The sequence below is a fragment of the Globicephala melas genome, chromosome X (genome assembly GCF_963455315.2).
Source record: "Globicephala melas chromosome X, mGloMel1.2, whole genome shotgun sequence".
NCBI classification, from domain to species: Eukaryota; Metazoa; Chordata; class Mammalia; order Artiodactyla; family Delphinidae; genus Globicephala; species Globicephala melas.
In genome coordinates, this window is record NC_083335.1 from 108,611,642 (window position 1) to 108,625,939 (window position 14,298).

The 14,298-nt window shown below is 41.6% G+C and overlaps 2 protein-coding genes across 7 annotated transcripts in view; one reads left to right on the forward strand and one right to left on the reverse strand.

Annotated features, from left to right (window-relative positions):
* Positions 1-8,585, reverse strand: part of CNKSR2 (connector enhancer of kinase suppressor of Ras 2) — a 257,886-nt gene extending 249,301 nt beyond the window's left edge. For 4 of the 6 annotated variants that reach the window (XM_030843703.2, XM_030843705.2, XM_030843704.2 and 1 more), the window contains exon 1: positions 7,997-8,205. In XM_030843703.2, coding sequence (XP_030699563.1) covers positions 7,997-8,060 — 64 coding nt within the window. In that variant the 5' untranslated portion in view covers positions 8,061-8,205. Of the gene's footprint in view, positions 1-1,164; positions 1,272-7,996 lie in introns of those variants that run through there. The other 2 variants (XM_070044647.1, XM_030843702.2) reach the window with 2 other exon arrangements.
* Positions 8,364-14,298, forward strand: part of LOC132594478 (translation initiation factor IF-2) — a 181,546-nt gene continuing 175,611 nt past the window's right edge. The window contains exons 1-2 of the mRNA XM_060292076.1: positions 8,364-8,623; positions 8,718-8,945. Of these exons, the coding sequence (XP_060148059.1) occupies positions 8,364-8,623; positions 8,718-8,945 (488 nt within the window). The remainder of the gene's footprint in view (positions 8,624-8,717; positions 8,946-14,298) is intronic.

Consider the following 14,298-nt stretch of genomic DNA (forward strand, 5'->3'; position numbering starts at 1 on the left):
ATCCACTGATTTGCAGTACTAGCTAGAACATTTAAGCCCGAAGGTGTTGTTTTATTAAGAGTTAACAGACAGGCAAAGTTATGTTAAAGTCTTAAAAATTTCACTTATTCTGATTTATGTTTTAACAATTCTAAATTTAGGGGGAGGGGCACACTTTATTAGAAAAATCTCTATAACGTGCCTACTAGTAGCATGTAATTCACAAAAAATCCACATGAGGCACCTGTATTCAACAAGTTATGCTTTACAGTAACTATCTACATAGGTTCTTAATGAGTGCTCTTCAAAAATTAGTCCAAATAAATTTATATTTGGTTTAAAAAATTAAAATTTATTTTTGAAAATCAGAGTGAGATGAAGTTATATAACAAATGCTGATTTAAGATGCATCTTTAAATATCTTAATTTTATTCCTATTAATAAAAATGTAGATTCAACATTAAATATAATGAGAAGATAATGGTTCTCATTAAGCTAACGGGCTTTTTTTTTTTCATTTTATCCTCTATATTAACAAATAAAGGGCATTTTCTTCTCACAACAGAAAAATATATTTAAATTTCTTATATGAACTTTATTTTCTTTACTTTTTTAAGAGGAAAAATGTAAGGCATTTTTTTCAATTTCATTCTACCATGCATTCCAAAATATATGGTGTTCTTTTTTTTTTTTTTTTTTTTTTTGTGGTACGGGGGCCTCTCACTGTTGTGGCCTCTCCCGTTGCGGAGCACAGGCTCCAGACGCGCACGCTCAGCGGCCATGGGTCACGGGCCCAGCCGCTCCGCGGCATGTGGGATCTTCCCAGACCGGGGCACGAACCCGTGTCCCCTGAATTGGCAGGCGGACTCTCAACCACTGCGCCACCAGGGAAGCCCATATGATGTTCTTTTAAAAACACCAAAATGAAGAAACAATCAGAAAATTTGTATGAAAGAAAATACTTAAGAAAAGGGGTATGTTTTAATTTTTTAAGAAGTTTGCCTATTGTGTTGGCCTATGAAATGACATCAGCAAATAATATTTATAGCATAAACACGGAAGTGTTATAGATTCACTGAAATTATTAACGTTTCTTAACGAAATGAATCCACACCATGATTTAGATCATTGAATTGGCTAGACAGCAACACAACTATGAAAAATGGACAAAGCAACCCTACTTACACTGTATTCTGGCACACAGTATACAACTCGTCTCTGAAGTATCCATTAGGGCATTATAAGGGACTTTACGTGCATCGTCATTTAGGAAAGCAGATTTGTCGACAGACCAGTAATCTGTGAATAAATTTATTTATTCCTTTACTCAACAAATATTTCCTAAGCTCCTACTTTTCACCAGATACTTTCTTATGCACTGTTATGCAAAAAGGTGGGTTCCCTGCCCTCATCAAATAATCATACAAATAAAGGTAAAAAATAAAACTGGCAAATGGAACAAAGAAGATATACACGGTACCAAGAGAGTGCATAACTGAGGATTTGATGTGATATGGCGATTCAGGAAGGCTTTTCTGAGGCAGAGGAGGGAAGGCTTGAGATCTGAAGGATGAGCAGGATTTAACTGGGTGAAGCAAAAGTGCAAAGGCTCAAGGGCTGGGTAAACAGGACTGAAAGAAGGCCCGAGTAGCTAGTGCTAGCAATGAGGTTTACCTCACAGGCAACAGCCAAACCTTCCAGGGTCTTATAGGCCATTTTAAGGACTTTATCCTAAAAACAGTGAGAAACCATTAAATTTTTTAAGCTGATGGGGAAGATAGGATTAGATGGGAATCATTCTCAAGAAGTTCATCCTGACTACAGGTTTATGGATCAAACAAAGTAAGATCCTGTAATTATCATGACCTTGACTGAAAAGATAATATTTTATCCTTTGCAAGAGGAGAAAAAGAGGAAGCAGAGTACATAAATTTTACCTTTTCTAAACCCAACCACCACTTCTCAAACTTTTCCACTGATGTATCCTTAACTGTTGAACAGAGTGTACTCATAACCCTGGGAGGTCTGGGAAACGCAGCTTTAAAACAGCCTGCTGCAAGGCTAAAATTCCTGTTAAGCCTCTGGCCTCATCTTTAAAATCATGCCAATTTTGCTTTCTATACCATGAATATAATATCTATGTTTATTTTAATATAAAAATAATATTTTAAAATACTTAGCAAAAATCAACTTTTTGGCTTTTGATCATTTGGCTTTCACAACCACAGAAATGTACCATTTTGGGTAGCACAGGCCTATGCTATGCGTGAAAACTGAATTCACTCACTGAATGCTATTCAAAACAAAGAGCCTATTCTTGAGCCAGACACTAATCCATGACAAACTCATAAACATAAAGCTTTAGACTCCATTTTGTTTTTCAAATTACTTACCCTCCCTTTCCCCCACCTTTAAATTAGTACTGATGATCCATCCTTCTAGGACTCTTTATAGAAGCTAATGCTTCATCTTTCACAATAAGCCTTGTGTGTGAGGGAAGTCACATAGAACGCTAAAAGTCATTAAGAAAATGTTAGGTCCTAATCTGAGGTCACTCTGCTATGAATGAAAATGATAATTTATCATTGCTTTAAGAACAACATCAACATTTAAAAGCCAATCTGCATTCTTCATGTAAGAATTTGGATCAGTAAAATTCTAAATATCCAACAACATAATGTTAATGATGTAATTAATATTCAAAATAACTCATTTTAACATTATTTCCAAATTATTCCTGAGAAACAGAAATGGGCTTATTTTTGGCAGCCGAAGTTTTATAATGTGGTATTTATTTAAACTCAGGACATGATGAGAGTTTTATTGTCTTTGTGAAATGCAGATTTGTTCTTGTACTTTTGTGCCACCTACTCATGCTCCTCCCTCACTTTCCCTGTACTGCCCACCTTTCTCTTTCAACCAGACAAACGTAGACTCAACGCCTCTGGTTAATCGCCCCATCTCAACTCTAGAGTCTCTTGCTGTGCTTCTACATTTAGAATACATCCCTCTTAGAATATACCTTAATTAAATAAACTGCTTAAACAGTTGCTCAAACCTTCCCCATGGATTCCTTCCTGACTTACTAAAATCATCATCTTCTCTTTCCATTGGTGCTTGTATACATATGCAAACTCTTAAAATTTACCAAATGTACTAGTTGGTACCTGTCTCTGTCTTGGCATAGGTTTGCCAATGTCACTGCCAACCCATACAGAGACTAATTTCTCCAAAGCAGGGAATTATTTAAATTCATCCATCAAAGCACCTTCCATGCTGAAGTACTAAGTAAATATCTAAGAACTAGAATACATCTACATAAATAAACTCTTTTTTTTCCTACTATGCACTATATCATGTGTGTTACCTTAAGGAGCAAATGTTAATGACACTACAAACAAAACGTTTCTTGTGAACTAAACTCTACATATCAAAAAGGTAAATTTCCTCTTTGTATAAAATGACAAGAATTCCTGTTCCAAAAATGTCAAATCCAAAGTAGGTGATTGTTGGTTACTATCTAGTCACGCTGCAATTGAGAAAAAACCTAATTTTTCAAAAAGAGGTAATAGCACCAATTTAAACATTTAGCATATTTTTTTTCCCTTACGGTGTATACTTCTCAAGTTCCTGCCACAAAATTATTTCTGATCTCTCTCTCAAAACAGTTGAACTCAAAATTTTGACATTTTCCTTCACCTGATTAAGATAAATTTCATCTTCAGCTCTGGGTCCTATGAGGGGGAAAAAAAATTACTAAAGGGCATTGTACCTGTCAAAACTGCTTTCCGTTATGGGACACATTTTCCTCTAGAGCATGTAAACTTTTACACTAAATAGATCTTATTTCATCACTGCATTTTCCTCTTTTTAGGGTTGTATGCAAAACGTTGGCTTTATCTTTGTTTTTTAATACCTAAAATAATGTATTTCATTTTCAGTCCTCAAGAAGGCTGAGTCATCAGGACAGAAATTAGAAGTCAGTGAATGCTTCTTAAAGAAAATGGTTTATAGTAAATAGGAAAGACCAGAGCAGTTAATTGTGGGATGGCTTCAGAGGCTATCTTAAAAATTTAGATGATTTTAGGAATCATAATAACATAAGAGTGCATGGAGCTAAGTCACAGAGACCATAAGAGAAGATCAGCAAAGCGGGGCCTGTCCGTTGACTCTGAAAACAATAATCCATTTCATTTGATCCAGAAAGGGATTAAAGATCACTGGAAAAAATGTCAGAAAGGGAGCTGGCCCTGGAAAATAACTTTATCTTAGTCATCTGGATATTTTGAAAGAATTTCAAAAGGCAGAAAAGGTGTGAGAAAAAAACTGGAATTATTGGGTGTGACGTGGACAAGGAAAATTAATGATAAAATTAATAATAGGGGCCCAAACGTGTTCAAAGGTTTTTGTTGTATTTCAGAAGGCAAAAAAAGTAGACTCAAGCAACTGCAGATTATGAAATATTTCCAGGCCCTGCAAGTGAACAGACAGGAGCTGAGAAATAATGTATTTTAGAGTAACAGACTGAGCAAAAATTAGAAACAGTTATTGGCCTACTTTTCTACCTATAGCTTTTCCCAATAACTGCTTTGCTTTTATTCACTGTAAAAAGGTTTATGTTTTAAAATTTTGTCAAAACTACAGGAGGACTGAATGTAATTTCCAACTGAAAAAGGTTAGTTGCAAGCACTAAATGATGAGTATTTGATTTTCTCAAAAAATATTTTTATAAAATTAATTTTTAAAATTAATTTTGAAGGCTATGAGACATTTCCTAATAGCCTGAAGTACTATCAGGATAATGTGGGATATAAATGCTTATTCTACTGACTCATGAGGAGTTCATATATTTACTGGAACTAACATTGACACTGTGTCACATCAAATTTCTATTGTCAGGAGAAAATTCAATGAGTATTGGATTTCACAAATAGTGGAGTTAGGGGTGAGCAAAAAAATAGGAAGTATTTCCTCATACTGTTTTTTAATAATAATTAACATAAATTTAATACTTACGTGTCCCTCAAATATATTTTAATAAAAAGTAATAAATTAAAGTGAATTGCAGTGTATATATGGTCCTTCATAATTAATCTTGAATATATTCTACCAAAGTTTAATAATCTTGTCAGCCAGGGGTTTTTCCCTTCATTTCCCTCTCTGCTGACTGAGTTTCTATTGCACTTCTATAAATTGTCTGGAAGCATTAAACATATGGCCATGCTATTCTTATATGCTTAATGGTTCCTTTTCTGTTTAGTGAAGGAAAAAAATACCCTAGAAAGAGCATAAAGCATATACCTTACTAAAGAGAGTTATAACTATCTACGATTGTGACTAGGTGAAAGCATATGCCATATATATGCTTTAAATGTTAAGGATGATGAAACTGTCACATTAGGAGCATGTTTTAAAGAACTCCCACAATGCTGCAGTTGTTCAAAAGTCCTGTTCATCCTTTGGTACTGCCTTTATAACACTATACATTATACAACACTAAATGAGGTTTGGCCATTCCAAAGCTACAGCCTAAATTAATTGACTTTTAAACATTAGCGCATCTGAAGAAAGGGTGAAAAGTATTTTTAAGTGTATTTTGTAAAGTTTATTTGGGGAAAAGGGTGGGGGGGATTAATTAAGCTAATAGTGTACGTTACCTTAATTAAGTTAATTAATTTGAGGAAATGCTTGTTTCATCTTAGTATTTTTTTAAACCTTATTTTCTGATAATATCTCAAATCAAATTTATATGAAGATTATGGAAATTTCAGCAGTAAGCAGTTTGGGACTTGAAATATACAGATAATGACATCAGTTATTCTCTTCCAGTCTAATGTATACAAAGATACACAAATTCTGTCTTCTCAAATAGCTCTAAGATGCATCACCAACAGGTATGAAAATAAGTTATTCAACTTAAATATAACAATCACTTAAAATCACAGCTAATGATGTAAGCCCAACTCCAAAGAAGCTGCATTTTAGGCTGGAGAGATTTTTAAAGGACTAGTGTACTGAGAAACTAAAAATGTGTGTCAGAATATGTACATCATATGTTCTACATGCTTCAGTGGACCTAAAGTGTAGAGAGTGGGGAAAGTGCAAGAATGTACTGGGAGGGTGGGAGGTGAAGAAGATGGAGTATGCAGCACTCACTACAAGCATCATGGGAATTTGTGAGAGGTAGTCTCTGAAGGTAATCTGACTCCCAAGGAGCCAAGATAGCTTTTCTTTGAGTATTTCAGTAACAAGACTCAAACTGAAGTAATCTTTTAGGCAAATTCAAAGAAAGGGTTTTAATTAAGCAGTCTTGCTTTTCGCATGTGCTCTGGCTCTTTCTTCCATGACTGAGAAACACAGAAGTTAGATGTTTGTCTGCATCTGACAATCCGAAGGGGGGAAAAATTGGTGGGAATCTAGGAGAGCAGAATTTCAATAGCAATATGAAAACAGAAGAAGAAACAGAAAAAAATAATGAGCCACTGCAGGACTTTGTCTTAGTCATGGCACCCATGGCACCTTAGCACAATGCACCGCACACAGGGGGGCAGTCGATAAATAATGAATTCGATTTAATTCAGTACACTCTCATTTGTACTGCGCTTTGCAGTTACAAAGCACTTTCCACATATTAGAAAAGAAAAACGAAATAAATGAAGAATAAAGGGGCAAGTAAGGGAATAAAAGGAAAGCAAATGGATAAAGGAAAATCCACAAGACAAGCAAGAGGCTGAAAAGGCTCGGGGGAAAAAGAAAAAAAAATTGAGTTTCCCTCTGTTGCTCTCAATCACTTCCAATCACGCTACTTTCGTTCTAAAGTACCTGGAGCTTAGAAAGTCTGACTGCTAAGCAAGCCCTAAGAAGGGGCTCCCTCATCTTTGAAACTGCATTTGCAAATGATAAGCCTTTGGGCCCTGACTAATCCACCCAGAGTTTGTGCCTAGGAATAACCACAAGCAAAACTCTTAACATCTCCCAAGTGCGGCGAGGAATCCTTTTTTGTCCATCCCCTCCATCCCCTGTCAGCATTCCCCAAATCTTAGGAATCTTGGGGATGGGAGGGGGCGCAGTGGTCTTGAGGAGAGGGTCCTCTAACTCAGACAACAGACAACAGAGGGAGATAGTGAGGCAGGAAAGCCCAGGGACAGAGAAAAAGCCCACGTTTGAGATTAAGAGGGCGAATGTCTTTAAGTATGGTTATTAGAAATTGCCCAGGGGAAAAAAGGGGAGAGTCTTCAAGATGGAATAAATGAGGGGACACTTGAATGTGCATCACTTTACACCTGGGGTCGAGCCCCCAATAAAAAGCTTTAAGATTCAAAGCCTCAAGCCGCCAGAAGAGGAGGAGGCAAAGGACGCGGGGGGATGCACAGGAGGAGCCACAGATACCAGCGCAGATGCTGTCCCAGGGGAAGCATGTTTTCCTCTCCCCCAAAGCAGCGCATCCCCCGAGCATCCTCAGCCCAACCTGGCGAAGAGGGGGAGCTCTCCGGATCCAAACCCCGGCGGCCGCGTCCTGACACCATTATGTGGGCTTAAAAGTTGCAGGGAGAGTTGGCGCAAGAAAAGGCACTTGGCAGGGGCGGCCGCCAAGGGGGCGTCAGGATTCCCAGGAACAAAGGGGCCGGGGAACGGGCGACCGTCCCTGGGGGCTCCTCCCTGAGGGGAGAAGGCAGGGTCGACACGTCCTCCCGGCCTGGGGGCACCAAGGGGAGCTAGGAGCCGGAAAGACTGACAGGGATTCCGCCGTCCGGCTCCCAGCCTCCCATCGGGTCGCCCCGGCCACCCCCGCGCTCTCCGCGCCCCTCTCCGGATGGGAAGCCACTGGCTGGAGACAATAGGAGACCAGGATCCCGAGCCCCAGTCAGCCCTGGAGGTCCCCCGCTGCCCTCGGCGCCCCACGATCAGCCGGCTGCAGCCCCGATGGCGGGCTCGGCCGCGGCGGGCGCCCCTTCCCTCCCGTGCGCCGGGACCCCGAGCCCCAGGGCCGCCTCGCCCTCCGCACAGCGGGCATTACCTTTCATCCAGTCCACTACTTGACTCGGAGACCATTTGCTCACCGGTTCCATGATCAGAGCCATGAGCACAGGGTCGGTTCCGCGCGGGGCGCGGAGCTCGGAGCTCAGACACAAAACGAACTCAGCAGCCCGAGCCGCCCTCAGGTGGGGTCCCTCGCTGGCTGCTGCCTCGCTGGGCGGGCGGCGCGGAGAAAGCGGCTTTTGTGTGTCGAGTCTCGCGGCTGCAGCGGTGGGAGCGGTGACGGAGAGGGAAAGGCGCCGGGGTCGCGGCTCCGCGCCGGGTCTGCTCGCTCCCCGCTGAGGCGGCGGCTGCTGCCGTGGCTCCGCAACTCCGCTCGGGTCTCCGTCCCTCCGGGGTTTCAGTTCATGGCTTGTACTGCCGAGGGTCGCAGCGCTAATGGAAGGAGCTGCCGCCACACGCCCGCAGCCAACTTGCCCGTTCGCCTCGTGCGCGAGAGTGAAGCCCCCGGCACGACCAGCAGCCCGGCGGAAATGACGAGGGGCCTCCTGCCACCCAAAATATCTCTCCGCAGCCCTCGGGTGCGGGGCGCGCGCACCACGAGCCCCCCGCCCGCTCGCTGCCGCGCGGTCCCGCCCCCGGGGCCGACGGCAGCCGCGCCAGGCGCGTGCGCGTGCGCGCGCCGGCACGAGGCCCGATGCCGGGGTCCGCCTGTCAGTCAGGCAGGTGCGGGCGGCTCGTAGCGTCGCGTTCCCGCCCAGCGGGCCGCCCCGGGACGGAGGCGGGCGAGGAGCGCGTGCGCGGCGGCGGCGGCCGTGGCGGCGGCCCGGGTTCCAACCTCGGGTCGGTCGGTCAGCCAGTCAGCCAGTCAGTCAGTCAGTCAGGTGCCGGCGGCGGGAGTGCGGCTCCGAAGGGCCTCTGAGCGGACGTGGCGGCGGCGGGACGGGCTGCCCACCAGTTGAGCGCCGAATGCTGAGGCAGCTGAGGAGGTACCTGCGGCCCCGCCGCCGAGGGGTGGGGGACGCCGCTGAGTTCGGGGGTTACAGCGGGAGCCCGGGCTTTCCTCGCTCCCGCCCTCCCCGCTGCTGAGTGGGCTCCCGAGGTGATTCCCCAGCCCCGCGTACGCCCGCGGAGACGGAGGCGTGGAATGCCGCGGACGGGGACCGGGCTCCGCCAGCCAGAAACGCAGCGATGACGAGGCAGGAGGGCCGGTGCTGTCGGACCGCCCCCGGTGCTGCACCGGCCCTGGGAAGTCAGGCGCGGAGCCTGGAGCCTTCGAGCGCCGGCCGTGGCGATTCCGAGGGAGGTTCGGCCCCACGTGCCTTTTGAAGGGCTTGGTGTCTGGTTTTCGGCCAACTCCTCCGACGCTCAGAGCACCGAGTACCCATTTTAGAGGATGTCCTTTTGTTTTCAGATATTCTTGTGTAAGAACTGAAGGGTAACACTGGGCTTGAAAATGAGTGACAGAGTGTAAACAACATGGTTCTTCAAAACTCCTGTTCTTCCGAAATCTTACACAGGCTCCTGTGCAGTCCTTAGTAAAACAGTTTACCTAATGAGGCTCGACTTAAACGACAAATAATTCAAACTAGAACGTTTGGACGCAAAGTCTCTGCCACCGTTGTAGGTGTTTTCTCTTTGTCATTCTTAAATAGTTCCACTGAGTAAAAGAGAAACTCATTTTATTTCTATAACCATTGCAATAATGGCAATAGGTTTTGCCAGTTCTTGCAGTAACCCATTTTCTCTAGTTCAATTGCATGAGATGCAGAGCTGCCACTTTTCTCAACTAACATGAGTTGACATCACCCCCACCTGCCCCCTCCCCCGCCACAAAGAGCTGAAACCACAGTAAAAATATTTTTGATCATTTCAGGCTAGTGATACACAACAAGTAAAACTTAAGATGGCCTGTCTGTAGGCTTGTTATTTATTTTTCTAATAATACAAACTTAAAAGTATATGAGAGGGCTTCCCTGGTGGCGCAGTGGTTGAGAGTCCGCCTGCCGATGCAGGGGACACGGGTTCGTGCCCCGGTCCGGGAGGATCCCACATGCTACGGAGTGACTGGGCCCGTGAGCCATGGCCACTGAGCCTGCGCGTCCGCAGCCTGTGCTCTGCAACGGGAGAGGCCAAAACAGTGAGAGGCCCACGTACCACAACAACAACAAAAAAAGTATATGAGAGAATTTGGAAAGAAATGTAGATTATCTAGACAAGTCTACACTCAGACGGTACAGGTATAGCACTTTCCTTTCATAATCCAGACCGTGGTTGTGATTTACAGTTTTTTTCTTGGCTGACCAGGTATGAAAGGTATTGTATTTTAGAGTGCCTACATTCCAGTGTTCTCGGAACATTGCATCAATATTTCTAGAAAAGATCATTTCCAGCATCAGTACTTTATGGAGTAGCTTTATGTTCAGAAACGGAATGGAATGGATGCATTGTGAATCATTAGATGTTACAGTCACAGGGAGATGTTAAAAGTAATTTGATCAAAATAATACTGCTAATAATAACAATGAACATTTACTGAGCACTGTGCTAAGTACTTTACATATATTTTATCCTCAAAACAGCTCTATCATTAGCCACGTTTTACAGATGAGAAACTCTTGGCTATCACATTTACTTCCTATCCCCAGAGCCTATTACACATAGTTCAATAAATGTTGAATAAATTAATGAATAAAGCTTACAGATGTTAAGTAATTTGTCTGAGCTCATGACGCATGATTGTAGTACCAAGTTAAGGTGATTCCAGAATATGACTTTTAAAACTAGTAAAACGGTTTGTATCAGTGTTCCAAACTGAACAGTACTTTGGAAGGGGAAGGTCTATTGAATGTTAACTGAATATGTCTCATCAGAAAGTTAACTACAAAGGAGGCTAAGAGTCACCGTGAGTGTTCCTGCACGGTACCAACTGTGAGAATATAGGAAATGAAGAAATTTGGCTGAAACACCAAACAGTATATCCTGACTGTGCTTGTATGACAAGCAACCAGACTACATCATATTGTAAGCAAGCTTAAAGTGAGATATTGTTTGCATAATGAATGGAGTATCAAAACAAATGCCGAACACCAGGATGCAGTAAAAATAAAAGATACGTATTTCATGAAAAACCAGTACCAAAGAAGATGGAATAAAAGGTCCTAGAGAAAGAGGATTTTGAGAATTACGTCACAGAATTAAGTTGTACATGTTCTCCTCCTATATATGTTACAGTAAGGAATTTATTTAATATAATCACCTGAGATAACTATTAGAAAAGTAATTGTAAAAACTAGGAATGACTTAGCCAAAATGTGAGTGTGGGGTTATACTGTCTAATAGCATTCACCAAGGCCTTAGGTATTTTTCCCAAGTCGTCCTTCCTGAGGTTTCCCCTACAAAACATCAAAAATTTGCCTTAGATTTTGACAGCATAATAGGCATTAATTATTTCACTTAGTTTGTTAAGAACACAGCTGACTTCACTCAGATAGTCTTGATTTGGGGAGAAGAAAAATAAAATGATTAAATCATCTTTGCGTTCACTCTTTTATTCTTAACTCCAAATGCCTCAGCTAAATCCTGCATTTTTCTTTCCGCAACTTTTCAAATAAACTAGCTTTTATATTTTTTTGCCTATTATTCACAGTGTTAATGTCTTGCCCCATTTTTGTTAGTATAGCGTTATTACATACAAACTTCAACCTCTTAGTTTTGCCTTCTCTTAATGAACAAATCTCAAAGATTAGGGGAAAAGGTATGTTATCATAAACTACATATCAAAACATTGCACTAAATGATATGTGACACATACTTCAACAGTCTAGATATAAAAGCCAAACTGATTCTTTGGAAGGAGACTTGGATTCTTTTTGGAAGCAGGCAAAGGAGAAATATTAAACTGATTAATTGGAGACATAGAACTCGTGAGATGTTTGCAACCATATCAAAATAAACCACTTTAACGAGCCACAACTACTGAGCCTGCATGCCACAACTACTGAAGCCCACGTGCCTAGAGCCCGTGCTCCATAGCAAGAGAAGCCACTGCAATGAGAAGCCCGCGCACCGCAACAAAGAGTAGTCCACGCTTGCCGCAACTAGAGAAAGCCCACCCGCAGCAATGAAGACCCAACGCAGCCAAATAATTAATTAATTAATTAAAAAACATAAACCACTTTAAATCATCGTTTAATCCAATTGTTACAGTTTTGTCTTTTTTGTCTTTTAGACTCTCTAGAGTTCAATAAAAAATTAAAATCTCTTGACCAAAATATTTTCAGTTAAGATTTTGTATATGTAATGAGCCTAAGTACTTCAGATATGAAATTTACAAAGGTTCTCTGACTAGAATCTAGGTGCTCAATGGATCTGACTCTTAGGGATGAGGGCAGATGGGGGAGGAGCCTAAAGCCTTTTTCTCTTTGGGGCCAAAGACAGGAGTAAATAATGTGAATGTTTCTTCTGGAGCTGCAAGTTAAAGATTTCTAACCTCCACATTTCTAACCTAGGTTATTTTTATAGGGGCCTTAATCTTCACTTCCTATTCTTCTGCTAAGAAGCTTGCTCAGCATCAGACCTCAGACTTGCCAGGCAAGACATATTTTAATGTTTTTTAGTTATTTAACATTTAGACAAAATGTCTTGCAGAGCCCTTTCTGGTGGTTTTCCCAGTTTGCTTAGATTGTGTTTTTTCTATAGCTCTCTGTTTAATGTTTAGATTTCTTGCTTTTTTAATGATTAATATATTATCAGGAATTTTTTTCTCTCTTTTATCTTTCATTTTTGAATGATTAGTGAGAAGTGACAACACAGAACAGCTGTGTGGGTCGTCCCTGTCCTAAAAGAGAGGAAGGGATGGGAGCCCTCTTTTTTCCACTTAGTTTTGCCCAATCCTTTCCTATAATTCTAAAAGCACGTGTTCTGTGCTGGCCCAGTTGTATACCTTGATCAGAAAAATTAGCTAGGCAATTCTGATGAGACTAGTAGTGATTAAACAAGATACAAGTTATTCTTAGGAACAATATATAAAACTTGCTCCAGAGAAAGTTAAGCAAAATTTCTGGAACAATGTTTTTATTTTCTTGTAGTATAATTCAACTAATAGCTATGAGTAAAGAACTAAAGCCTCATAGCAATCTGTCTATGCCTCCAATAGTCAGAGAAGCAAGTAGGAAGAGATCTTTAACTATAAATGGGCCTTCAAGTGTGCTTCTCTGGGCCAAACCTCCCTTTAGATTATCAGGGAGAAGCACCCTGAGACTATAATTAAATTAGTAGAATCCTTTCTTTGCTGTTCTGCCTCAAGGGTAAATTGTATTAAATCAAGCCATGTCCTTTCCAGACCAAGATTCATAGCAGTCATCTCTGAGAGAAGAAAAATTGGCTGGAGTTGAAGTTATCCCAATAGGGGTTTTTTTTAGGGCTCTTTCCAGGTATTCCCTGCTGTTAGATTTTTATTAATCACAATCTAATAAAAATCCCAGAGCCCACCTAAGATTAGGAAACCTAGTTTTCTTAACTAGCCCTAGCCCATCAGGGAAGTTTCTGGTGCATTTAGCAGCCATTAATGAAAAGCATATAAACTTACTGTTAAATAAACATTTTTTGAACACTACCAATGTGGTGGCCCAAGTTGTATCCTTTAATCAGAAAAATGAGCTTGATTTTGTGAATGCAAAGATGACCAAGATGCTCATAGACTGGTAGGGGAAACAGAAACAATCACAATTAATGTAATAGGATAATGTGATAAGTGCAATGATAGATGTGCCCTGTACTATGCACAGAAGGGTACCTAACAACTAGGAGGAAGACTATATGTGTGAGCAGTTATAGAGCACTATGTAGAGGTGCCTGGATGGCTAGAGTTGAAAAGCAAAGCAAGAGGTAATGGGAGATGAGGTGGGAGGGGCGGGCAATAGCCAGATCAGGGGGAAAAATTCAAACTAAAAAGTAACCTAAAAAGATAGAGCCATATAAGGATTTTAAGCAATAAAGTGACTTGGTCATATTTATATATTTATGTTTTATATTGGCTGGCAGCCATGGAGAGCACAGATTTGAGAGGGACAGGATGGAGGGAGAAGTCAGTTTGAAGGATGTGGCAATAGACCAATGAAGAGATGTCTTGGGTCAGAAATAGATCAGTGAAGGTGAGGATGGAGAGAAGGGGATGAATTTAATAAATATTCAGGAGAACTTGGTGACTGATTAGATATGAAAGGTTAGGAAAAGAGCAATATCAAGAATGATTTGCATGATTCTAGCTTTAGTGAATGGGTAAATTATTTCTTCTCCATCTAAAATAAAAAGTAAAAGTGGATTTGGAAGAGGGAAGTG